Source organism: Marmota monax, unplaced genomic scaffold, assembly GCF_021218885.2.
Source record: "Marmota monax isolate L192 unplaced genomic scaffold, Marmota_monax_Labrador192_F-V1.1 WCK01_AAM20220418_F8-fsc00144, whole genome shotgun sequence".
NCBI classification, from domain to species: Eukaryota; Metazoa; Chordata; class Mammalia; order Rodentia; family Sciuridae; genus Marmota; species Marmota monax.
In genome coordinates this window covers 1,517,773-1,542,748 of record NW_026694618.1, presented here as the reverse complement: position 1 = coordinate 1,542,748, position 24,976 = coordinate 1,517,773, and the positions used below count along the sequence as shown (strand labels likewise).

At 38.7% G+C, this 24,976-nt stretch overlaps 1 protein-coding gene across 13 annotated transcripts in view; it reads right to left on the bottom strand.

Moving 5' to 3' along the window:
- The window catches only part of Ica1 (islet cell autoantigen 1), a 158,354-nt gene extending 133,864 nt beyond the window's left edge, over positions 1–24,490 (bottom strand). For 3 of the 13 annotated variants that reach the window (XM_046422576.2, XM_046422587.2, XM_046422585.2), the window contains exons 1-3: positions 24,017–24,171; positions 6,091–6,207; positions 3,108–3,273 (exon numbers count right to left, since the gene is read on the bottom strand). In XM_046422576.2, coding sequence (XP_046278532.1) covers positions 3,108–3,273; positions 6,091–6,107 — 183 coding nt within the window. In that variant the 5' untranslated portion in view covers positions 6,108–6,207; positions 24,017–24,171. Of the gene's footprint in view, positions 1–3,107; positions 3,274–6,090; positions 6,208–11,097; positions 15,511–24,016; positions 24,172–24,347 lie in introns of those variants that run through there. The other 10 variants (XM_046422583.2, XM_046422586.2, XM_046422578.2 and 7 more) reach the window with 9 other exon arrangements.
- Between the last annotated feature and the right edge of the window lie 486 nt (positions 24,491–24,976).

Here is a 24,976-nt window from a genome sequence, read left to right as displayed (position 1 = left end):
CGTATTTGTTACAGTGACAGAAAGCAAACTAACATAACATACTTCACACTTTCTTTACCTCTGACCACAGACTCAAGAGACCTGGGCTGGGAACAATTAGAAAACCTGGCAGACAAACATATTGCCTTGCAGAGTCACCCAGTGAGGCCAGGCAAGGTTTTCTTTTTTCCTCTCTTCCTACTTAACTGGCCACATTGTAGAAATTATGTTACAAAGCACTTCAATATTTGAGTGAAAACAGATGATCTGCTTCATTATAAATTTGACCAAATTATCTAATAAAAATGGATGCATGCACATGTACATGAAAGATTAAAACCATTCCTAGGAATACTTAATATAATAAAACATGGTCATGAAGAATATAAATATATGAGTTTACTAAATTGCATCCTCAACCTGTTTATAGATATGAAAAAAAAATCCTATACCATAAAACAAAACAGAAAACTGGCAGTCTGAATCCGTCCCTTAGCAAATGCTTGATGTCAGTAGTCTGGGCCACAGACCACCAGAAAAGGACCAAGTTGGTTCTTTTTCTCATTCTTGAATATAGCGGCTAAGGGATGTTCTGTTTTGACTGTTCATTATTTAAAAATTAAGATAGAAGTTGAATGCAATAAAATGCACAGTTCTTTAATGTTCAGTTGTATGAGTTTTTATTATTATAAACATTTGTGTAATCATGTCCAAAGCAAGATAACATTTCCCATCCATATTGTCCACTGTACTCTGGCAGCCATTAAAAACTTCTATCACCATAGATTCTTTTTTGTCCTTGTACTAAGGACTTGCTTTTGAGAAAATAATTTTAATATCAAGCAATGTGGATAAATGTTAAACTTAGCACAACATTTCTATATTAACTTCTCAATGAATTGCAATAGTATCTGACCTTCATTAAAATTTGGCCCACAAGTTTTCTGAGCCAGCAAGGTCTTGGTTCATAAGCAAGGCTTCTATGGATAACTCAGTATAAAAAACATGTCATAATGATTTGCATATCATTTTTATATTTTATTGATGGAATCAATTCTCTCTATAACCATTAACATCAGTATGAACATTTCTGCAGAAACTTCTGTCATGGGTAAAATTACTAGTCACTGCTAACTACTTTGAAAGTCACATGTTAGGACAGCAGTTATTTGGAATAAAGTACAGTGGTTTGTTAAAAGTGTTGTGGAAAAAATCAACATATAAATATAATATTTAATATAGTAGTAATTAGCATCTTTCTTTTTGAATGATTGATTTGTATTTACTAGGTTGTTAAAAAGGAAAAAGCTATGAATTATGAAAAGCATTTATAACTTATAACAATTTACCCTGAATTTATAATATAAAAATCAGAACATGTTTCCTGATTCTACTTTTTTTTTCCAATGTAGGAATATCCTTTAGAAAATCCTTGTCAACCCAGCTTCTTTGCAGAATTTCCACTTACAGAAGGAGAGACAGGGCTGATATTAATTGCACCAACATGTACAGGTATTCATTTAGTACCTGTTGAATGTGTACTGTGAGACTGGTGGGGATAAAGTGGTAGGCTAGCACGGACTTTAGCCTTTTACTGGGGATAAGGCAGGCAAACAAACCAATACCTGAGATAATTCCATGAGAGATGAGACCCTGAGCAAATAAAACAAGGCCATATGTGAGACAGAACAGTGGGTGGAGTGCATGAGGAACAGGGGTGGATCTCAGTGACTTTAAACAGCATATTCAAGTTCAGGTGACCTTTAGGCCGAGATTGGAACTATGAGGAGGAGCCATTCAAGGGAAGGTTTGGGGAAAGAGTATCCAGGCAGACCACAGGAAATATTTTGATAAGCTTGAACTTGCTTGATTGTGGCCTGAGAAGTGAGAAAAGGCCATTATGCCTGGAGGGTGGTGTGGGCAGTGTCATTGGTATGGGAGAGAATTCTTAGGACAGGGAGGCAGAGCCAGGTGTGTCAGGAGCTTTGTTAGGTTCCAGAGATAATGTACAGAAGGCATTCTGAATAGTCCCTGGGACATAATAAGAACTAAGTAAACATAAGTTATCACTCTACTTATTACCTAATTTAATTTTCATAATAACTGTAAGTAAATATTTATTCTTGCCTCCATTTCAAGCACTAAAAAAACAAGGATAAGAGAAATTTTTTTAGGTCGTTCTCCCCAGGTCACAAAAGCTGGCAGGTACAACTGTAGCCATATTGATTGGACAGGGAATTCATAGTCTCAAAGTCAGCCCATCTCTCACTGGGCAGCCTACATTTCAGAAAGCTCTGCCTGAGTCTAGGTCTATCCTCAGATGAACGGAAACCCTCTTCCGCATAACAGACCTTCCTATGTAATTGACAACTTTAAGTCTCCCTTTAACCCTCTCTGTTTTGGGATAACCATGGTTTCTACCACCCTAGCCACCCTTCTGGGAAATTTGGAGCTCTTTTTTTAGTTCCATTAAATAATGTTAGATTCATTAACTTTAGTTTGCACATTAAATCCAGAGAACCTGTTGAATCCTTATCAGACCATGTATTGTATTACTCCTTTTGACGCCCTGTCACTCACAGAAATGTTATGGTTTCAAAGTTGTAATCTAAACCATTGGCAAAAGTGTCCAGCAAGACAGTTAGTGGGCCTTCTACTAGTTATATTAATACTCTTGATCAACCAGGTAGGAATTCAGTTTGCTATATTACTAACTAGTCAAAGTATCTGCTTGGTTAATTCTTTCTAGAATTTTCCAGGGTTTAATACCATCTTATTAGGCTCTACTTTCCAGGTTATTTTACCCATGTCCTCTTAATTTTATTATTATTTTTAAATGTAAACATCTGCTGGACCCTTAGTTTTTTGAACCCTCCCCAATTCTGACTCCTCAGCTATCAATAGCAGCAACTCTTTGTAATAATTTTGACAGTAAACATTTATTGGGAATTTACCACATGCCATGCATTCCAACTAAGAGTTTGAAAAACAAATTAAGGCATGCTGGTGGCTATAGGAAAATTTGTTGATTTTAACAAAATGTACTGGGTATAATTATTTGATTCTAGATCTTCCTGATTTTCAAATATAAAGCACACCTAGGCCTGCCCGGGTGAAGTGATTCTCACCTCTAGCTTGGCATCCAGGTCTGCATCAGAGGCGACAACATGTTCATCTTCCTTCTTCCCCGTGGCTTTAATGAAGGCCTGCTTCGTTTCCCAGTACTTCTGTTGCATCTTATTGACAACTGACTTATCTTGAGTATATCGATCCTGTAAGTCCCAGGAATAACTGCTGAAAACATATAAAGAGCTATTTTATTCAATACTTTCATAAAGATTTAAGATATTATAGCATGAAAAATCTATCTAGATATGGTGTTCTAATATACATTGACATTTACAACATTCATAAACATGTAAGTACTTTCTTATATAGATATTACACCAAGAACATTAAATCAATTCTTTCTAACCTGCTCCAAAATTGCATAAGAGTGAGGAAATTTAGAATCATTTGTAGGAAGTCAAGAAACTACATCTTCAGGAGAATTTAGATATCAATAAGTGGACACACTCCTTTTAGAGGTGGAGAAAGTAAGGCCAAGAAGGCCAGATGACTGGCTCCAGGCACCACGGGGAATCAGGGATGAAGGAAGATACCATGACACTCTCTCCATCCCACTGTACGGAATGAAGCGATGGCAAAGTAGAAAGAGGCTGAAAAACAACACACTTAACATCTGTTAAAGAAGAATCTAAAATAATCAAACTCAGAACTAGGAAGTAGAATGGTGGTTAAGGCCGAGGGAAAAAAAAAGATAAACTGCTAATCAACATGCATAAAACTTTCATTTATGCAAGATGAGTAAGTTCAACAGATCTGCTGTATGATACTGCGCCTATAATTAACAATACTGTATTGTACACTTTGAACTTTTCTAAGAAGTAGGTCTTATGTTAGTTGTTCTTACCACAGTAAAGTAAACTAATGGGGCTGGGCATATGGCTCAGGGGTAGAGTGTCTGCCTTTCATGAATATGGCCCTGGGTTGGATCCCCAGTACCAAAAAATAAAATAAAAAAAAATTTAAAATATGTTACTGATTTCTAATGTCATAAACTACAAATTTTTCAAATAATTGCTTAAAATACAGATAGAAAGCCATTGTTCAGGAAGGTCATAAAGCAAATCAAAAAGAATATAAAGAAAAAACTAGAAACAAACTTAGAATGAAATGGGATTCCTTCAATGAAAGCAATGAGTACACCAAATGCTGGCGCAAAGTTTCCTGTTGGTGCTCCATCTTTCCCCCTGCTCTGTGTTCCTCCTATGTCTAAAGTTCCTGTTCCTAACTGCCACACAGGGCCCCTGACAACTTCCCTCTGCTGATATGTAACTTCTTTGACCCCAGCTCTAGATATGCCAGCTTATGTCCTGTGAGCTGCTTCATAGAATTAGATCAAAATACCAGAATCTCAAAGCACAATGATTTATACTCTCCTTCCTTGACATTTTCATTAAATCTATAACTTTTAATTCACATGTCTTAAAAAGTCAGCATTTCAGATGACTTCCTTAACAATAGTTATTGCTGGTAAGAGAAGTAGGTTTATGGAAGACTTTCATGGTGGGCCTTATACCCTTCTGTAGTATTTAAACATTTTATTATGAGTTCACAAATAAGAAAATAAGATAAAAATATGCATAACATTTACGTAAAAGACAATCTGTCTATATAACATGCACATTAAAATATTGTAAGGATTGACCCCAAAGACTGTGGTTATTTCAGGGGAATGGGAGTCTCAAGAATAGGGCATAAAATGGATTTAATTTCATTCTCTCTCTCTCTCTCCAGCCATCATATTAACAACAACAACACAAAAGTTTTATTTTGGCATGTATAAAGATATGAATTGGCATGAATATACTTTGTGTACAACTAGAGATATGAAAAATTGTGCTCTATATGTATAATAAGAATTAGTAATGCATTCTGCTGTCATATATAAATAAAGAATTAATTTAAAAATTTTATTTTGGAACAAAAAAGGAGGGGAAAGAGATCTAATGAATACCCACCAGCCTCTACCACTCAAAAAAAGAAGAATCTCAAATTTCAAAAGTTTAAGAATCTTGCTCAAAATCACCCAGGATTAAAATCCAGATGTTTTCTTCCACAGTTCAGTCATTTAGATGTACTCCGTAGCCCTTGTATTTTAGCAGCAAGCTCTAAAGTATAGTAAGCAGGAGAGTTTGGGAGGGCCTACTTCTTGGGGCTTTCCCATCTGCCTTAGGTGAGTAACTATTTGCCCAAGACTCCTGCCAGGATATGGCAGCCACTAAGAGAGTCACAAGATGGAACCAGCCCATGATCATGAGGCAAGGTAAGACAGAGAAAAAGAAGTCTGACAATTCTTAGATGACTGTCAAATGGGGATACTTAATTGCTTTTAAAAAATAATTACATTTTAAGATATGCAAAAGTTCTTTGAAGTTTGACATTGATGTTACCAAGGACTTGGGCCTAATTTCTTATCTAATGAGAAAGGAGGGATTAAAAAGTGTATTTCTTTATAATTAATTGTATATTTGAAAAATAAAATGGAATTCATTCTCATGATACAAATTAAAGAAGGTACAACGACAAAAATCTGCTTGCTGGTGGAGTCACAAGTACAAAAGGTTTAGAAGCACTGCATAAAGGGCTCTAGAACTTCCCATGGGTTTAATATGCTATTTCTATATAATATGTTATTTCTACATAAATGAAAGAGCTAGCTTGGTTACCACATCTGTTCTATTCAGCATCATACACTTCAACCATGACTGGCTTCTGAATGTTCATGAAGGTTGCAGTTAGTAAGTCTGAATAGTGTGTGACAGCAGAACCATACTTTATTTCATAGATACCCTACATAACATTCCTTATGCCTTCCAAAGGTGGAAGGTATACATAAGATAGTAATAAAAATGCATCAACCTGGAAAGGTTATTTACTGCTAATGTGTCTCAATTGTTCCATTCAATAGACATTTGCTGAGCATGAACTATGTGATTTCTACTTTATTAGCTTATCCCAATTTAGTTAAGACAACACACTACTTACCATTTGTGTCCTGACATGTTTTCTTCTTCTTCTTTTTCTACTGTTGTTGATGCGGGGAGAAGGGGCAGGGAAAAAGCATGAGGGGATACGTTATATTAAACCTGAAATAAAACAAACCTGAAATAAAACAAACGTGTTTAACAGTTACACATTATGTTACAATTAAACATTAATGTGACACATAAAAAATGTCAACCCAAGCCATTTCTGGTTGTATTTTAGGGCCAAACACTATTCCATAGTAATGCTGCATATGAGTGTGGAGAATGGCTCAGCTAAATTACACTGGAAGAAATATCCCAAATGGAGCTTAAGAAATGAACAGGCAATATACTACTACCTATTGTTGACATAATACCAATATTATGTACAATGAGCTGTGTAATAAAACCACCATGGTTTTAATTAGCTTTTAAATTAAATTTATTTTAACTGACATAGAAAACATAAAATTGTACCTATTAATGTGGTAACATGTAATGCTTCCATATAAAGAATTTCTTAGCACTGAAGAACAATACATTCCAGACAGCGGTTGTCTGCAGGGGATGTGATTTAAGTTTCAACATGTTAGGTTCAATGGTGAATTTATTGCATCCAGATTTGAAATATTTCATATTCAATGTTTTAAAGAAATGAACCAGCACATTGCAAAAACAAAACAAATTAAAAAAATTTTAAAACCCCCAAACCAAAAGATACCAATGAGAGTTTAAAGGAGGAAGCAATGTGATATTTAGCAGCCCAGCAATGAATTTTCATTTCATTAGTTAATACGGAAGCCACTTCTGGCCTTTGTCCTTACTCTATTTGCTCCCAGCCGGGAAGCTAGCCAGCCCAGGGGCAGAGCCAAGCAGCCCAGCCACGTGAGCAACACCTGCCTATGTAGGTACTGGAAAAAATGGAGAGCTCACTGCCCCAAAGGAGTGGCCTCAGGCTGCCACAGTGAGTGCTCAGCATGTGACCACTTTAGATGCTCCACAAAATCAACCCAATCCTTCTCTGTCTCAGACAGGGTCCTCAAAACCAGTACCCCTAAAAAGATTAGAAATTTCCTAGGCTTTAAAAAAGTGGTTTAGGGAAGTAACTTAAGGTGTTGAAATTCCAGATTTCAGGAAGGGGAGGAGGAGGGTAGAGGAGAAAGAATGTTTAGATGTTTCTGCAATGAGTGCATCCCATAATTGATCTCTGTTCCTCATGCAGGACACTCAGATATTTGGACAAGTGGCTCTGGGGATGACATTCAGCATGAGTGTGCTTTATAGCTTTGCCCTCAGTGTGGCCATGGAGGGACCACAAACTTCCAGTTCTCTCACAACACACACAGCTTGCTTGCAAGTACGCATTTCCTTTAGCTCAAGATTTTCAACAAAATTTCTCACAAAAAGAAGTTGTTCAAAACAAATGAAATTGCCATGGTTTTTCCTAAGTTCCATTTTACCATGAACTACAAGGATAGTTAATGCTTTTTGATTAATGTTTTTATTGTGATAAAAACTTTTCTCTCTTAATTCTTAAGTATACAGGACATTTTTTATTTGTTTGTTTTGGTTACTGGAGATTGAACCCAATGGCACTACATCCCCAGCCCCTTTTTAATTTCTAAATTTTGGAGACAGCCTCTCATTAAGTTGCAAAGGCTGGCCCCAAACTTGGGATCCTCCTGCCTCAGCCTCCCTTCATTAGGATTACAGATGGGTGCCACTGCACCCTGTTCAGTATTGTTCAATATGTGAACATTGCCATACAGTGGATCTCTAAAACTTACTCATCTTGCATGACTAAAACTTTATACCCACCTAATAGCAACTCTTCTGTATCCTTTTTCCAATCCCTGGAAACTCCCTTATTACTTTCTGATTCTATGAGTTGACTACTTTGGATACTACATATAAATGGAATCATGCAGTATTTGTGCCTTTGTGATTGGTTTCTTTCACTTTGCATAACCTTCTTCAAGTTTATCCAGATCGTAACATGTGACTGGATTTCCTCCTTTGGTAAAGCTGGATGGTATTCATTGCATGCAACACATGCTGTCAGTGGTCATCTGGGCTGCTCCCCCATTTAGCTATTATAAATAATGGTGCAATGGTGATGGATGTTATATATCTCTTTAATATATCTTTCTTTTGGATATATGACCAGAAGTGGGATTGGAAGATTGGTAGTTCTATTTTCAATTTTTTGAGGGACTTCCATACAGTTTTCCATAGTGGCTGCACAATTTTACAATCCCACCAACAGCACAGGATGATGCTGTATCTCTACATCGTGTCAATGCTTATCTTCGTTTTCATGTTTTAGTGGTTTCAGTCAGGTGATAGCCTATTATGGTTTTGATTTCCCTGATGATTAGCAATATTGAGTATCTTTTCATATTTGTTGCCAATTTGTTCATTTTCTTTGGAGCAATACCTTTCGAAATCCTTTGCCCATTTAAAAATTGGATTATGTTTTTCTGTTACTGAGTTAAAGAAGTTCTCTCTGTATTCCAGATTTTAACTCCTTATTTAATATATAGTTTGCAAATATTTACTACCATTCTGCAGGCTGCCTTTGATTTTGTCTCTGTTGATTGCTTCAAAGGAATCAACTTTATGATTATTAAAATATCTAACAATTGAAATTTTTTTATGTTAATGACAAAAATTACTGAGAAAACTGCTCACTCTACATAGATTTCCAGGCTATTCCCAGATCATCATGGCTTGTGGCAGTTTTTGCTGACATACTATTTACAAACCACTGGAATCTTCTGGAGTATTACCATGCAGATTTATGATCCCCTTCCCTTCCCTGATGACATACAGTCTCTAGGAATGGGTCTGGGAATCCATGTTTTTGACAAAAATTACAAGTGATTTTTAAGCACATTAAAGCCTAAGAGCCATAGTTAAATGACACACAGGATATGTCCCTTGTTTCTTCAACAAACTGCTGTATTATACGCCACTAGAGTAAGGAGTGTGGATGGCCAAGTCAGGTAAGCTCTCCAGAGCACATGTGAAGGTCTCAGGAGAAGCTAGTGCTCACATCTCTTTTTATACCTGTCCCAACTCCACATTAGAGACATTCTTAAGATAACCAGACCCAATCCATCCCATCTTGCTCTATCACTTTTCAAACCCAACACTGTCAAAATCACTACCTTAAAAATCATCATTGAGGCTGAGGTTGTGGCTCAGTGGTAGAGCACATGAGGCACTGGGCTCAATTCTTAGCACTACATAAAAAAAAAAAAATCAATAAAACAAAGGTCCATCAACATCTAAAAAAATTCAAAAATAATTATAATCCTAAAACACTGATTTCTGTCCAACACTTTGGTTTATCAAACATTCACTGAGCATCTAATAAATCTAGAGTAGACACTGTCTCTGGCCTCAAGGAACTTGTAATCTAGATGCTGTGCTCTGCAGAAAAAACACTATCAACTGAATATGTAATTTTAAATGATCTCAGCTGTGTTCAAAAATGAATAAGAAATAGTGAAATAAATTTTAATATTTTATTTAATTCAGTATATTTAAAACATCTCAACATATAATCATTATTAAAATACTAATAATATGTTTGCATTTGTATATTTGTACCAAATCTGAAATATATTCACTCAGAGTGAATCTCAATTCAGACTTGACATGTTACATATTCAGTAGCTACAAAGGGCTAGTGTGTTAGTCAGGTTTTCGTCACTGAGACCAAAAGACCCAACAAGAACAACTTAGAGGAGGAAAAAATTTATTTTGGCTCACTGTTTCTGAGCTTCAGTCCATGGTCAGCTGACTCCATAGCTCTAAGCCAGAGGTGAGGGAGAAGAACATTGTAGTGGAAGGGAGTGGTACAGGAAAGTTGCTTAGTTTGAAAACCAGGAAGCAGAGAGCTCCATTCATCAGGGACAAAATATAAACCCCAAAGTCACACCCCCAGTGACCTCCTTCCTCCAGTCATACCCTACCTGGCTACAGTTACCACCCAGTTAATCCAGTCCAGTGGATTAATTCACCAATTAGGTTACAGTTCTCATAATTTACTTATTACACCTCTCAACATTCTTGCATTGTCTCTCACATGAGCTTTGAGGAGATACCTTGTGTCCAAAATATAATTTAGTGACTATAGTATTTAGTGAAAAGTTAGTAGTAAAGACAGATGCATAAACATAATTTCTAGAATAAGGAGACCCTGAACATTTGGAAGCAAACTATAATAAGACCTTTATGAATCTCAACATTTAATAAATTTTGCTGTTAAAATATCATTTCCCTGTAAAATGGAGTAAAGTCTATGATTAATACTTCAATTTACAATTCTACAAAGGAATCTTCCTGTTCACCCACCAGGCACTCACAAAACGAGCCCCAAATGAATGGTGTCCTGTCTCAAGCTTCCTGACAGCACAGAGAAGAATGCCTGAAACTGCAGCGGCTGTCTCACCTTGGCAGACAAACAAAGGAGAGCAAGGATCGTTGCTTAGGGACCATGAGCACCCGTGATGAAAGGACGAACCCAGTAACTCAGGAGGCTTAGGCAGGAGGAGTGCAAATTCAAGGCCAGCCTCAGCAACTTAGCCAGGTCCTAAGCAACTTAGCGAGACCCTGTGTCCAATGAAAAAATAAAAAGGGCTTGGATATAGCTCAGTGGTTAAAAGGCACCTGGTTCAATCCCCAGGACCAAAAGACACAAATAAAAGAAAACGCCTGAAGCAACAGTACTGACTCCGTCAGCAGTACTGTCCCCTGTGAATGTCTGTGTTTCACTCTTAATCTGTCTCCTCAAGGAAGACAAAGTGGTTGCACCAATAACAAGAAAGACCTGTAGAAGTCGAGGTCTAAAAGTTAAAAAATCAATGGGAAGTGAAATATCTTATTTTGATACAACCCTGGGAGGGTGGGAACACATTGGTGAGGGGCCAGCTGTGAGTCTGTGACAGCAGTAAAGGGGGAGGGTGTCTTTCTGCTCAGGGTTGGAACCTTCTACTTATGTGACACTAAAATGACCAACCTCATCCCATGAGACTTTCCAGGCTGCATCTCAATGGGGTTGCAATGTGTTCACCTCATGATCCAAGGTCAGGCTTTAAAGCCACAGCTGTTCTCAGCCACACCATCCAGCTGAGAGATCTTGCCCTGAGAGATAACTGAGAACAGGGAAGAGGGATACTGTATTCAGTTTTTGTTTTGGGGTTATGTAAACAGCAATGCCCCATTTCCCCTCTTTCTATATACTTTTTTGTGCTGAGTCCTCAATTTTAGTCTCCTATGTTGATGAACAAAAGACAACAATACCTGCATCACTTGTTTTTACTTCCAGGTGCCACTTAGAAACTATTTTGGACAAACCGAACAGCTTGAATATAAGCTAAAGGTCTTCCTTATCACCCTTAAGTACAGAATGCGAAAGGAAGTCCAACTAGAGAAGTTTGGCTGCTTTAAACCTGATACTAGACTCACTCCTTGGAAATATAAGAAGGCACCTTCATTCCATATAGGTTGGCTTCAGCTGCAATGAGCACTGGTGTGGCCTCAAACCCTTACTTATGAGCTTCTTCAAGGCAATGGAATTAGCTTATGGTACCTCTGATTACACTGGAATTGTGTGAAGAATTTAAAATTCTTAAGCCAACCCTTACTCAGAGAAAAGGTAAGGTCAGTCATCATTCCCACCATATTGGTACTCTCAATCCACAAAAATATTTGCATAGACAACTGGCTTCTTCTTGAATCACATTTTCTAAGCATGGTGTATTTCTTGTGCAAGGTTTCTTGTCTAAAATTAATTGCCTTTTCAACTTTAGTAATAGAAGTTTCTCTTCCATTCAGTGAGTAGTTTTTCCATTAGTTGAACTACTAGTTAACCCTGAATCCAGAATCCCCTTTTCCTGCATCTGTACTGAGCATGTGGTAGAATCTGTTGAATTACATACTTGAACAAATGCCAAATTTGTAATTTTCCTTTCTAATTTATTCAAAGTTCCTCTTTTTCTGGATAAAAATGGATGCAACTTTGTAGCTCTCCAGTTCTGATGTACATATGGGGATTTAGTTTTATTTGGGAAGTGAACTATTTTTTTTCCCCCACAAGACATGTACTTTCCAGAAGAACAGAACAGTCTTACAGTGTTGTGGGTACAAAGTTGTACATTCGAACCAACCCACAGTGAAATCACTTCTTCCCAAATACCGGTGTCACAGTGCCACATGACATTGAATCTAAGGTACAAATCTCTTTACATTTCAGCATTCCTGAAACTGAATGTAGTTTAGTACCATGTCCTTGTCAAGTATTTGGCAGTCATTTTTCTTTCTTAATGGAAAAAGGATGGTAAGACCTCCTTATATTTGATGAAATGCAGAACAATTCTTTAAAATTAAACCTCAGTAAAATTGCACATCACCCAGCTATATGCTATTTGCATTGTAGCTGGAAAAGAGAATCTGTGCTCAAGGAATCCCCAGTATTGCCTGTGGCTGAGAATGAGTGCTACAACAGAGGAAGGTGCCTGGGGTTCCAGGGACACTGGGATTGGGGGCAGAGCTGGCTTCCTATGCAGGCTCTGAACTGTCTCTAAGAATTGGTGGTTGCCCGTCAGGCAAAGGGTGGGAGTGTGTGTGTGGAGTAAGCAGAGAGAAAGAAAGGAACAAATTCTTCCACAGCAGAGCTGCAGGTGGTGCCTGTAACCAAGCATAAGCATTAGGGCAAACACAGGCACCAGTCACAGAAAGCACTTCAGGAGGACTGGAAGTCATAATTCAGAGCCTAAAGTGAGTGAGAAACAACGGGACGAAGCCCCTTCCTCCTGAAGTAGGGAACCTGCAGTCCTGCAAGGGCCAGCCAGCCTGGGAGTGCAAAGCCAGGGCTTCAAGGCTGGCTCCTATGTAGCCTCATGAATAGAAGAAATAAAGATTTATCAGAGGTCCTAGGTGACAAGGTAAAAACCAATAGAATGTCTACATGTTTCTTTTGGTGGAATATGTTGTCATCATTTTTTTTTTTAGATCCTGGTCACTTTCTCTTCTGTCAAGAAGGTCTTCTATAATTTCTTATGAGGTTATCTAAGTGTGTTTTGAATATGAATATTGCAATGGCTGCAGTAGAAACAATGAAAAAAACTGGAACAATTTCTCCAGGCCATAATTAACTGCATTTACTATTGATTTAAAATCTTGATTCATCAGTTGGTGTCCTCATGTGATTGAAAAGAGATCCTCAGGGAAGGTAGGAAGTTCAATTAGCCTTCCATTTTTTTTTTTTTAAAGCTAAACATTGAAGTAATTTGATTTTGATTAGTTTTTAGGGACTTTTTTTCCTATCAGGTAGCACACAGATTTTCCTTCACATTTTGATAAGGTTCTGATTACTTGAGCGTTCCAATGGATGCTATTTCTGGTTTTGTGTCTCTTGCAAGTGATTTTTGACATTTCATAAATTCATGAGTAAATGTGAAGCAGGATCATGCCTTAATTTTCTGAGTCAGCAAATCTTACAAGAGGAAAACAGAATTCTGACCTTATTCAAGGAAGCTAAATGATGGGTGAGTTTTTTATTTAAGCCCTACAGATGCAAGTCACTGCTAAAATTTGCATTTACTGGGGTCTTATGATATTTTCAAAAGATCATTTTATTTACATTTCCAAGTAACACAGGTGTTATATAAAAGCAGTAATGAAGCTTAATGATTCCCTAAAACTATTAAAATCTATTCCTAAAGTAAATATATTTATAATTTGTACTGGGGATTGAACTCAGGGACACTCAACCACTGAGCCACATCCTCAGCCCTATTTTGCATTTTTAGAGATAGAGTCTCACTGAGTTGCTTAATGTCTCATTTTTGCTGAGGCTAGCTTTGAACTTGTGATTATCTTGCCTCAGCCTCCTGAGTGCCTGGGATTACAGGCGTGTGCCACCGTGCTTGGCTCTAAAGTAAATATTTTTAATGTCTCCCAATATGTTCTTTAGTAAAAACTGATACATGTATGACCATGCCACAGATGTGTGTTTCCTCTGAGTCCCTTCACCCATTTGGCTTCTCTTTTTTCATCTTTAAAATATCAGATCAAACTAGTTGACATCTAGGATGTCCTCAGTAACCAAAACTATTTAACTGCTTTCAGAGACATTTATATCTAAGCAAAAGCTTACAGATAAAGAACACATTTTCTCTTTAAAAAATGATAATTGGAGCTTGATGTGGTGGTGCACATGCCCTAAGCAACTTAGCAAGACCATGTCTCAAAATAAAAAAATTAAAAATCTGGGGATGTGGCTCAGTGGTTAAGTACCTGTGACACCAGAAAAAAATAATAATAACAAGAACAAAAAAGATGAGGAAATTGGGTTCTAAAAATGGAGATAACTTGCCCAAGATCAGGTTCAAGATCAAGTCCACAAGGAGAAATGCTGAGAATGAAACACCAATGAGCCAATTAATAACCTCCTCAGCCTTTCATCTATTCCAAAAGATGGTTCTCAAAGGAAAATATCAAATATAACAGAAAATAAGGGGGGCAAGCTATTTAAAATGCTATCATCTTCAACATCAGTATTATTTTAAAATACCATATCCTTAGTAAACAAATTAAAAACAATAAACCACAAACTCAAAATGTTCAAGAAGGGTGTGGTCTAATTCTTAAACCTCTCTCCTGCATAAAGCCTTGCTTTCAAAGGATGATCCTGTGAGTATGTGTAACAACAAAAATTGTAGCAGCAATAACAAAGAGCCTGGCATTTGCATAGTAAATCTGAAGGAAATCTACAAGAGCTAATCATATAAAATGGATTAGTAGAGTAGAAACAAAGAACAAATACGTTGCCTTTGCTAAAGAAAAGAGTACTTGTTAAAAAGGAAGGGACCTGAAATTTACTGTATAAAATGTATTTACCTTTGACTTTATTCAGGTTGGTTCATGTACTTTTCAAATGCCAATTCAAATTTAGTATACAGATCTTAATCTGCATTTACTGTGGCCTTTTCTATAAAAGCTTAACCTCAAAAGGTGAAGAATGAAGGAACACCCTAGTCAGACAAGGTCTCAATCAACTTCCGGGAGGAAATACTATCCCCTTCAACTGTCAGCATAGAACATTATTAAAATGATAGAACTAAATGTTATCCTTAAATTACATTTCGATTGGGATCCAATTATGAAACTTGGAAGGTTCTTCTGTTACTTTAAAAAAATGATACCAAGTATGAAATTTTTTAATGTAAGTATAATGTGAGAGAAATGAATTTTACCCTGTAAGACTATGCTATCCAATATAGCAGCTGCTAGTCACATGTGGCTAGTGAGCACTTGAAATACGGCTAATCTGAATTTAGATGTGCTCAATATGTTAAACTCAGTAGATTCCAAAGACAGCAACCAAAACAAAACAAAAGATCTCATTAATAAATCTATATTTTACATTTATTTGTACTTACATAGACTATTTCTATCTCATTGATATATTTATATTTAAATTTTATAACTACATTTATATTATATTTATGTGTAAGTATAACATATACATGTATATTATAGAATACATGTATATAAACATTATACATATTATACACTATATATGTATGTATTTTATAGTTCCTTTTCTATTTTATGTTGAAATAATATTTTTGATATAGTGAGCTAAATACAATATATTATCAAGTTAATTTCACCTGTCTTGTTTTTATACTTGAACTAAAAATATTTTACTACAACCAGAATACTATATATATATATATATATATCTGCCATTATATTTTTGTTGGACAGTCTTGGTGTGTGGCATTAGGCAAATAAGCAATTAATTAATTCTACAACTTGGGTCACAGATATTCTGTACTGGATACAGTATCTTTACTCAGTTTTCTGCCAAATATCTGCTTATTATTCTGCCAGAGATGCCACTAAAAACATAAAATTATACATATATGTGTGTATATATTTATATATATTCATATATATACACAAAACAGTTACACTTCATATTTTCAAAATAAGTTATTCCAGAAAGGTAGAAATCTATGAGAAAAATGTGTTTTTTTTTCTTCACATCAGATTCATATGAATGATAATTGTAGTGTATGTATTACTATAAGAGCATCAGAAGCCACAAATATAAAGTATACACATATATTTGTAGATGAAATACAGATACTTCATATATAAATAGAACAGCTACTAATCATGTAGTGAGGAGGAAGAATATGAATGTAGGGGCCATGATTTTGTAAAATTGCAGGCAAGCATAATGTCAGCAATCAGAGGTAATTAGGGAGATACTGTTCTTTCTTTAAGGCTAAATTCATAATTTAAAGCCCCTTAAAGAGATGGTCAAGCTATTTTTTACAAGTCTGTGGGACCTCCTACCTGAGACCTAGGAGAAAATTTAGAGATCAACCTCCTCTTTTCATGGATCAGGGAACTAAGGATCAAGATTCAAGGAGATTTCCAAAAGCACTGAATAGACCTCATTTCATTAGTCTTAAATTACTGAAATAAACAGACACCAGTGTGTGGTTTACAAAATGTCAATGCTGTGAGCCAGTCCTGTAAACAAACCACCATGGCTCCTTTCTCTGGAAATGGCTTGAATTCTAGCACTTTCTTTGGTTAAGTCATGGCAAGAAAAACATGTTTGAATTTGGGCTGGCTTCCTAGCAAGGAATGAAGGATAATTTCCAGGCAGGAAAGCAGGAAGACAAGTCAGCAGCAAAGAGAAGCAGATAGAAATGAAAAACTCTCCATATACCCCCAGCTATCAGAGTCACCCTTGCCTCTGTTGGGCCATCTAGTTGGTGTTATTTAAGAACTAATAAAGGCTCCTTTTTCCAGGTTCTCTCTACTTTCTCACAGAATTAGTTTATCAGATTACATAGTAAAGCCCAGTGCTTATAAGGCAAAAGATTGTTTCGATGAGGATCAGGAAAGACAGGAGTCACTGGGTATATGCCAGGTAGGGCAGGCCTAGGTAGAATAAGCAGGAAGTTGCATGAAGGCACCAAGCTCCAGGTCAAGATAGCAAAGAGAAAAGCAAGAAGAAAGAAGCAGAAAGTGGGCATTCTTCAAAATGATGTCAGTGTTGTGGAGAACAGCACAGAGCAGACAGTACTGATGAGAAGACCCTTAACTCCTGGCCTTTAGGGAGCAGCCGGTGGAATAACGTTCTTCAGATGGATGAAGGAATTTTTACACATTCTGGAATCCATCGCCTGAGCACTGTGCTGGGCACCTTCTTTCAAAGCTTCTGATCCTGGGTCACCACTGCTCACATCTTTGGAACTATCCAGCACCAGGGCCACTGACTTTCCCTTTCTTCTCTCTGGGAAGAACAAGGCCCATCCTCTTGACCTTCCCCAAGGTAGGCCATCTATTAATCCTGTTTCAAGTCCATCGGTCTCCCCTGATTTCTGACCTCAGCACACATTTGTTGACCTCTTTTCCCCTCTGGTTACCACCTTCCTCCTTTTCTTCACAGTCAGAGTTGTTCAAAGTCTAGTTCCTTTCTCCACCATACCGGAGACAGTCTTTCACTAAAGGTCAAACTCAATCCTCATCTCACTTGACCTTTGACTATGTTTTCTTCCATTCTCAAAATCTCCCCCTTCCTTGATTTCTCAAGAAACACTCTCTAAAATTTGATTTTCATTGTTAGTTTGTCTTCCTCTGTATCTATGTTGCATATATCCGTGATCCATAAGGTTTCAGTCTTGGCTTCCTTTTAAGACACTTTACTTGCTCTTTCTAGGTGCTTTGTACCCTTCCACACTTCAACTACAGCTATATGCCAATATCTTCCAAAATTAAACACCTCTCCAGAGGACCACATCCAACTCTCCATCTCTTGACTATAATTTTCACCTGGATATTCCACAGGCACTTCAAATTTGGCACATCTAAAATTAACTACTCTCTTCCCATCTCCACCTTGGAGTCATTCTTCTGGTAACCCCTATGTTAACTGCTACCACTAAATCCACTGAATGCCTAAGTAGAGAACTTGATTTCTCTCTCATCTCTTGCAGCCAGTCCTCTGCATCCTTCCTCCTAAAAGTAATGAAGTTCCTCTTCTTTTTGTTTTCACAGGGAGGCCTTAGTCTAGACCTTCAAGGCAATACTATCCCTGTATCTGCCCACTCCAATCTTTTATACTAAGTCTGCAATATTACTGTGAAATGCAAATCTAATCACACTGCTTTCCAACTCCAAATGCTTTAATTGCTTTCTCTTGCCACTAGAGAAATTCTGAATTTCTTGGCAAAAAACCCAAGCTATCTCATATTCTGGTTCTTTTCTTCCCGTTTTACTCTACCTCACAAGGATCTGTTCCTTCCAGTCATTGCAGACAGCTAGAGCTTCCCTGAATAAACTCTTCTATTTCATGGCTTTGAGAGAATTTTTTCCACTTGGAAAGCCCTCCCCTTTTCTGTCCAGTGGACCAATTTACAACTTTCTTCAAGACTCTCCCTAAATATCACCTCCTCAGTGAAGCCTTCTCAACCCAGTATGGGCCCTCTGTCCCTTCTCTGCCAGGGGTCTGCCCCTGGAGAATTGACTACACCATGCTGGGTGTACCACTTCCCTTCTGTGACCCTCCTGCAATGGGCTTATTACATCCACATCTTGTTGGACATCATAGGTCCTTTAAGAGCAGGGATCCTTAAAGTTCATCCTTCACCTCTTTAACAGCAAGCACAACACCTGAATCATAGTAGGAATTTAGTAAACACATGCTGCATAAGGGTCTATGCGTGTGGGCTACCATTTACTGAGGCTTTACATGAGTAAAGCACTTAACACGAATATTTCATTTCCACAACACTATTGAGGGGATAGTGGCCCACTTTACAAGTGACAAAAAAAGAAAAAGAAAAAGAAAAACTTAGAAAGATGAAGCAATCTGCCCAAAGTCAAGAACTACTAAACTCAAGTCTGCTTTCAATCCCTGTGCTCCTGTCTTTAACTACTCTATTCTACTCCTGGATGAAAGGAATTGGGTTAAAGGAGTGTTTCTATAAAACAATCTCACCGAATCACAGACTCAGGTGCTGTGTTAGTCCCAAGTCTGCTGCCACCATGGTGCTACCATGCACAAAAAAACTGCAATTGCTGATGGACATAAAGAGATAGAGGCACCATTTATCAAAGGTAGCACCTTGCTCTCTGATTAAGGGTGCCCTATCCTGGAAACATCAAGCAGAAAGCTAGACTTCCTCTAAGTACTATCATTTCAGACACTGGTGCCCATGCCCTATTCTGTGAACACAGAATTGGGAGTAAGTGATGGTAATAATGGTAGTGATGATAATAATGGAAAGGATTTTGATATGCTGTTCTTGAAAAGTAGTTAGAGCACTTTAGAGTTGCTCCTGGTATAATACTCTTACCACCTAGAAGTAGAGGACCATTCTGCTTTGGACTCTCAGGAGTCACAATTAAACATTTTAATCTATTTATTCAGTTATCTATCTCTGAACACATAGACTTTGTATTTTCCACTCCACAGTACTGTATTATATTCAGTTGTCTTTTTCAATCATCCTTGTTTAATTTCATGTATTTTCTGCTAAATTTGTTCTAAACTTGACCCCTGCAATGATCTCTAATTCTAATGCCCTTTTAATATCAGTCCTCTATTTTCTACTGATACCTCCACCTCCATAACTATCCTGCACATAATTGAAATCTGTTCTGTGTTTACACTGATTAATGCATTTAATCCTCTCAGCTCACAGATGATCAAACTTATTCAGGGCCATTCAGCAAATAGAGGACAAACATGCATATCAGGGTCCAGAAAAAGGACTATCTGCCAGCATTCTCTCCCTTACCTCTGTGCCTTTTGTACATGGATTTTCTGTTTAGACTCTCCCACTATCCTCAGTCCTATCCACCTGCTGAATTCCTATTGGTCCCCCAACATTCAAGGGTAACTTCCTTCATGACCCCTCTCAGGTTTCCTCTTCCCTTTCTTCTGCCTGGATGGAGTACCTGTTCCATGAGCTTCATCACTCCTTGTGCCTCTCTTGATTCCCTCACTGCTTTTGCTGAATGGTAATTGTCATCTGGCTCCGCTTTCTCCTTTTAGGATGCAATTTCCTCCAGATCATGGTAGGATATGGGTCTGGTGTTGAGATTCCCAGCATTTAGCACAGTGCATGGTACATGGTATGTATACAACAAATATTTATTGAACACTGAGCAAATGACCCAATTCTCTGATTTGGTCAAAGGCCTCATGAATGATGTCACCTGCCTTAACTGGGAGGGGAGACACTATTCTCATCATGTGCAATGCAATGTAGGACATCCTTTTCTCAGCTTTTTTTGTGAACTCATTGTTTCTCACCAGGTTTACAAAGGGACAGTAGTTAACAATAATCAGGGAATGGCCACTTCTCAGACACTGAGGTATATGTTCACCCATACCACTTCTTATCTTCACAGCATTGCCATGTTGACACCATTCCCTTTTTATAATGAAGCTCAAAATCAGTTATCTTCAGTAATTTGGCTACAGTCATATAGAAAGAAGGCTTTGTATTAAAAGCATGCACAAAGTGCTCTATCATGTACAGTCATCCCTTACCTCCAGAGATTCATTGGCATTTGTGAAAATTACTTACAGATACAAAATAAACAACAACAAAGACAATAAAACCCAAGTTAATCTGGATTCTGGAATAGTGAAATCATGGTCAACTAGGATTTACAGGGGTTCCATGGCACTCTTACCACATGCATTGTCCAAGGCAAATCATGCCTATAATCTTAATTTTCTTATCATATAGGTAAAACTGTAATACCTACTTAACTCGAAGGGAATTGTGTACCAAATCATGTCTGTCAAAATGCTTGTCAAAGAGGAGAAAAGATGCACAATTTGGAGCACTGTGCTGGATAGTTTGGTGCAGTATTTCTCAAATAAGAGAGAGAAGATCTTGAGCAACATAACTACTTGAGATGTTAAGGGTAAATGGGGAAGCCAGGCTAAGAATCCACATTAAGTCCTCAAATGACTCTTTGAACACTAAACTTGAGAAATATCTTGTGAAAATGGCAACATTTTCACATGGGAATCTTATTAAAATGTAGATTTGAATTCAGTGGGTCTGAAGGGAAGGGTTGAACAGACCAAGATTCTGCATTTTTAATATGCTCCCAGAGAAAGCTTGCTGCTGATCCACAAACCACATATTATTTGAGTCTTATTTACTATGCAAAGTGTGTATATATATATATATATATATATATATATATATATATATATATACACACACACATACATACATGTTATATACATATACAGTGTTATATATATTGTATATATTGTATATGTGTATATACACATATATACGTACACATATAATGCCTAATAGTCACCCTAATTCCAAAAGGTATATATTCTTGTTCTATAGATAAGAAAATAGTGATTTAGAGAGCTTAAGTAACTTGCTGAAAGCCACATGGCTAGTTAGATGCTGTAACTGAGGTTCCAATCCTGCTCCAATTGGCACCCAAAGACTGTATGCTCTCTGTACTACTTCATGGTGCTAGATAAGACTATAATATAAAAACATAATTGCTTGAGAGTCTAGAAAATATGGAGGGAAAATGTTTCTCCTCTATCAGTTCTTGGGTTTAAGGCTCAGCTGAGGCAGATTCTGTATGGAGGTGAGGTAGGGATAAGGCTCATTAATTAGTAATGCTACCCAAACATTTCAATACCATCCTTGACCACAGGTCCTCTAAATCTAGTATTGCAGACGGAATTAAAAGGACAATAGTGACCAGTAAGGTTATAATAAGTGCTATTACATACTCTCAGGCTTCTAGCTTCCAAGTTCAACCATGCTAAAGGAAAAATTCTTCCTGATTCTTGTGGTTTATCAACTTCCCCACCCTCTCTTATATAAGATTTCTGTAATCGTAGAGTTCACACCAAACCCAGGTTTGCATTACCTCCTATCACAGTTGATACACCTGTCTACTTCTGATAAAACTGCTTACATTTGAAAGATGTTCTATTTAGTCAAATACCTTGAAAATGCAGCAATGTTCGAGGGTGTTTTTAGAGTAACAAAATTTTCTGCTATTTCCCATAAGGTTGATGTGGAGAGAGGGGCACAGCAATAAAGATGCTCAGAGAACACTGTCAGTACTCAAGTGTATGAAAAAGACAGAAAATATCTATAAAACAAACCACTCAGGCAATTACCAACCAGTGTATTTAGCATTCAACAATCTTTGGGCAGAAGAGCTAGGGCGAATCTTTTAACCTCTGGTCTCTCCACTACTACATTTAGCATTCTGGAGTTTAACTGCTATGTTTCCTAAAGATGCACCATTAATAACAAAACAACTGTTTGCCTATGTAGTATAAAAAGATACAATTAGAAAGCAACATCTCCTGCAATTAAAAAAAAAGTATTTGTCTAAAAGCAAACAGTGATATTTGAACTATTAAGGATTTTGTCCTATTGTATTCTCTACAAAGCGTGTTTCAAAAATAAAGACTAAAATCCTTGGTTTGAAAACTTATTAAAAAGCAATGTTAGAATATGTGTGCATGTATGCGTGTGTGTGTGTGTGTGTGTGTGTGAATGTGTGCATGTGTGTTAAACGGAAGGTAAGAAACTTGAGTCTTGGGACATTCATTTCAAACTAATAAGCATTTGCAACTTCACTCCTCACCTCTACAAACAGTTCAGATTTCAGATCTAAACCAAAGGGCCACAGAAAACAATTTGAGATTTTTTTTTCTGGAGAGACTTTGCTGAAATGTACATACGTGGACATGTTTGCAATGAGTCATAATTTATAGGGCCTGAATGGCCAGTTAATGCCATATGACTTTCTTCCTCCATTCTGCATCATTGTCAAACCAGTTGGTGATGTATTTTTCCAGGGCCTGATAATTTTATACAGTTACCAGATCTCAGTTACTAAGGCTGCCACTCAGGCCCATGGACAAAACGCTTTCTTTGGTGCTGATTTTTAAAATGCAATCTAAAAGCACAGAACATGATTCTCTTTCTAAACCTTAATTTTCCCCAACCATAGTTAATACCTTTCGCCAGCCTATGGACACCGTACTTTAAAGACCCCCAAAGAGAAGTTGAGGGGCTTTGGGGCACTCCAAGTAGACAGTGGGAAAGGTTCATGAAGAGCTGCTTTAGGGAAAGGCAGACATAACAGGATGTGTTCCTTTCTAGAGGAAGCAGGAGCTGTAATTGCCGCGGGGCAGGAAAGGCGGAGTCAGCAGCACCCAAAGGAAACCGGCGCGCTAGCGTTTGCAGGAACTTGGCTTCATCAGGGACGCTTGCCCCTGACTGGTACAAGACTGGCAAGCACCTCGCCCGCTAGGAACCAGGCTCAGGCCTCCTGGCACTAGTGGTTATAAAAAGGTACCCATCTGCTACCCCTGCCAAAGACCGGCAATAGGGCGAAGAGATAAAGCAAACATCAGGCACCAAGGCAGGTGAACTTGTCAACAAGTCAGCCCTGGAAGCAAGTCTCTGCCCAGAAAGGACTTCGGGATCCTAGGGCCGAAGTCTCTCAGATGGCGAGGCTCGGCACGGGAGGGTGAGGTGGACTGACGCGGGTGCGGGTGCAGGTGCTCCCAGAGCCGGGGCCAGTACGAGATGGGGCCGGAGCGCTCCGGCTCTCCGGGGGCTGACGCACGCTCTCAGGGTGCGCGCATCCTCCACACCTTCCCAGGCCAGAGGGAGCAGGCGGGGGAGGGGAAGGAGCTCCTGCGGTTCCCGCAAGGAGATCAGGGGCCGCAGGAGTGACCCGCCTGTCACCCGCAGCCCGCAGAGGCCAGAGGAGGCAACCCCGGCTGGCGCCCCCGATCACCCCGGGTGCCGGGCGTTTCCCGCTGCAGCATGCAGCCCGCCCGGCGCGCCCCCGCCTCGGCCCCGGAGGGCAGGTACCTCGGAGCCCTGGCCCCCAGGAGCCTCCCGGCCGCGATCGGAGTGTCCCTCTAGATCCCACATCCGACGTCAGCGTCAGCAGAAGGCGAGGGAAGGGGCGGGGGAGCGTAGGAACCAGCCCTTCCTGCAGCGGCGACCGCCAGCCAGAATAGCAGCCGGCGGAGCCCGTGTGCGCGCCGCAGCGCAGCGCAGCGGCCGGGGGGAGCCGGCGCCCTCCCTTCTCCGCCCGCCGCCACGGCCCCTCCACTCCTCCCCTTTTGGGGACCGCAGCGGGTCAACCCCTTTCAGCAAGACCCCGGGACCTGGTGTATGAAGGGCGCGATGATCTCACCTTGTTTGGGGTGGGTCGGGGGTTAGGGGAGTAAATCTCCCTCTTTTTACTCCCTGGGGTCTTTCCTTGACCCCCCATCTCCTGGGGTATCCCCCCTGCTCGGATCTGCTGTCCTGGGTGTCACCGCCTCTGCTCTCCCGCAGGTGTTCCACGTGTCCATAGCATTTGCGTCACAATGACCTGGCTACAGGTGGGAGCTAAGCGGACGAACGCCCTAGGGTTCTCCCCGTGTGGTGTGTAGTGCGTGGGACTTGCTTCTACATTAGATTTTGGTGGTTTTAGGGGACAGGAGATTTCATGACTTCGGTGTCAAGAAAGTTAGAGGCCAGAACCTGGAAACCAAGTTTTGGCTTAAAGGAAAAAAGGTCGTGTTCAAAAATTACTGTGTATGTATACATATTTTTAAAATATCCATATATCCTACTTATTTTATACTTATTACTTACACTTATGGACTTCTTCTCTTATCCTTTGTCATATGGAAAGAACCAAATTTTTTTTTTTCTGAAATACTTTACAGATCTAAGGAAGAAAAAGTGTTGGAACAGGTGTTTCTTAACATCTGTGCTGAAATGAAACCCAAATGACCATCCGGGTTATGTTATGTATTTTTTAATAAGTTTATTGAA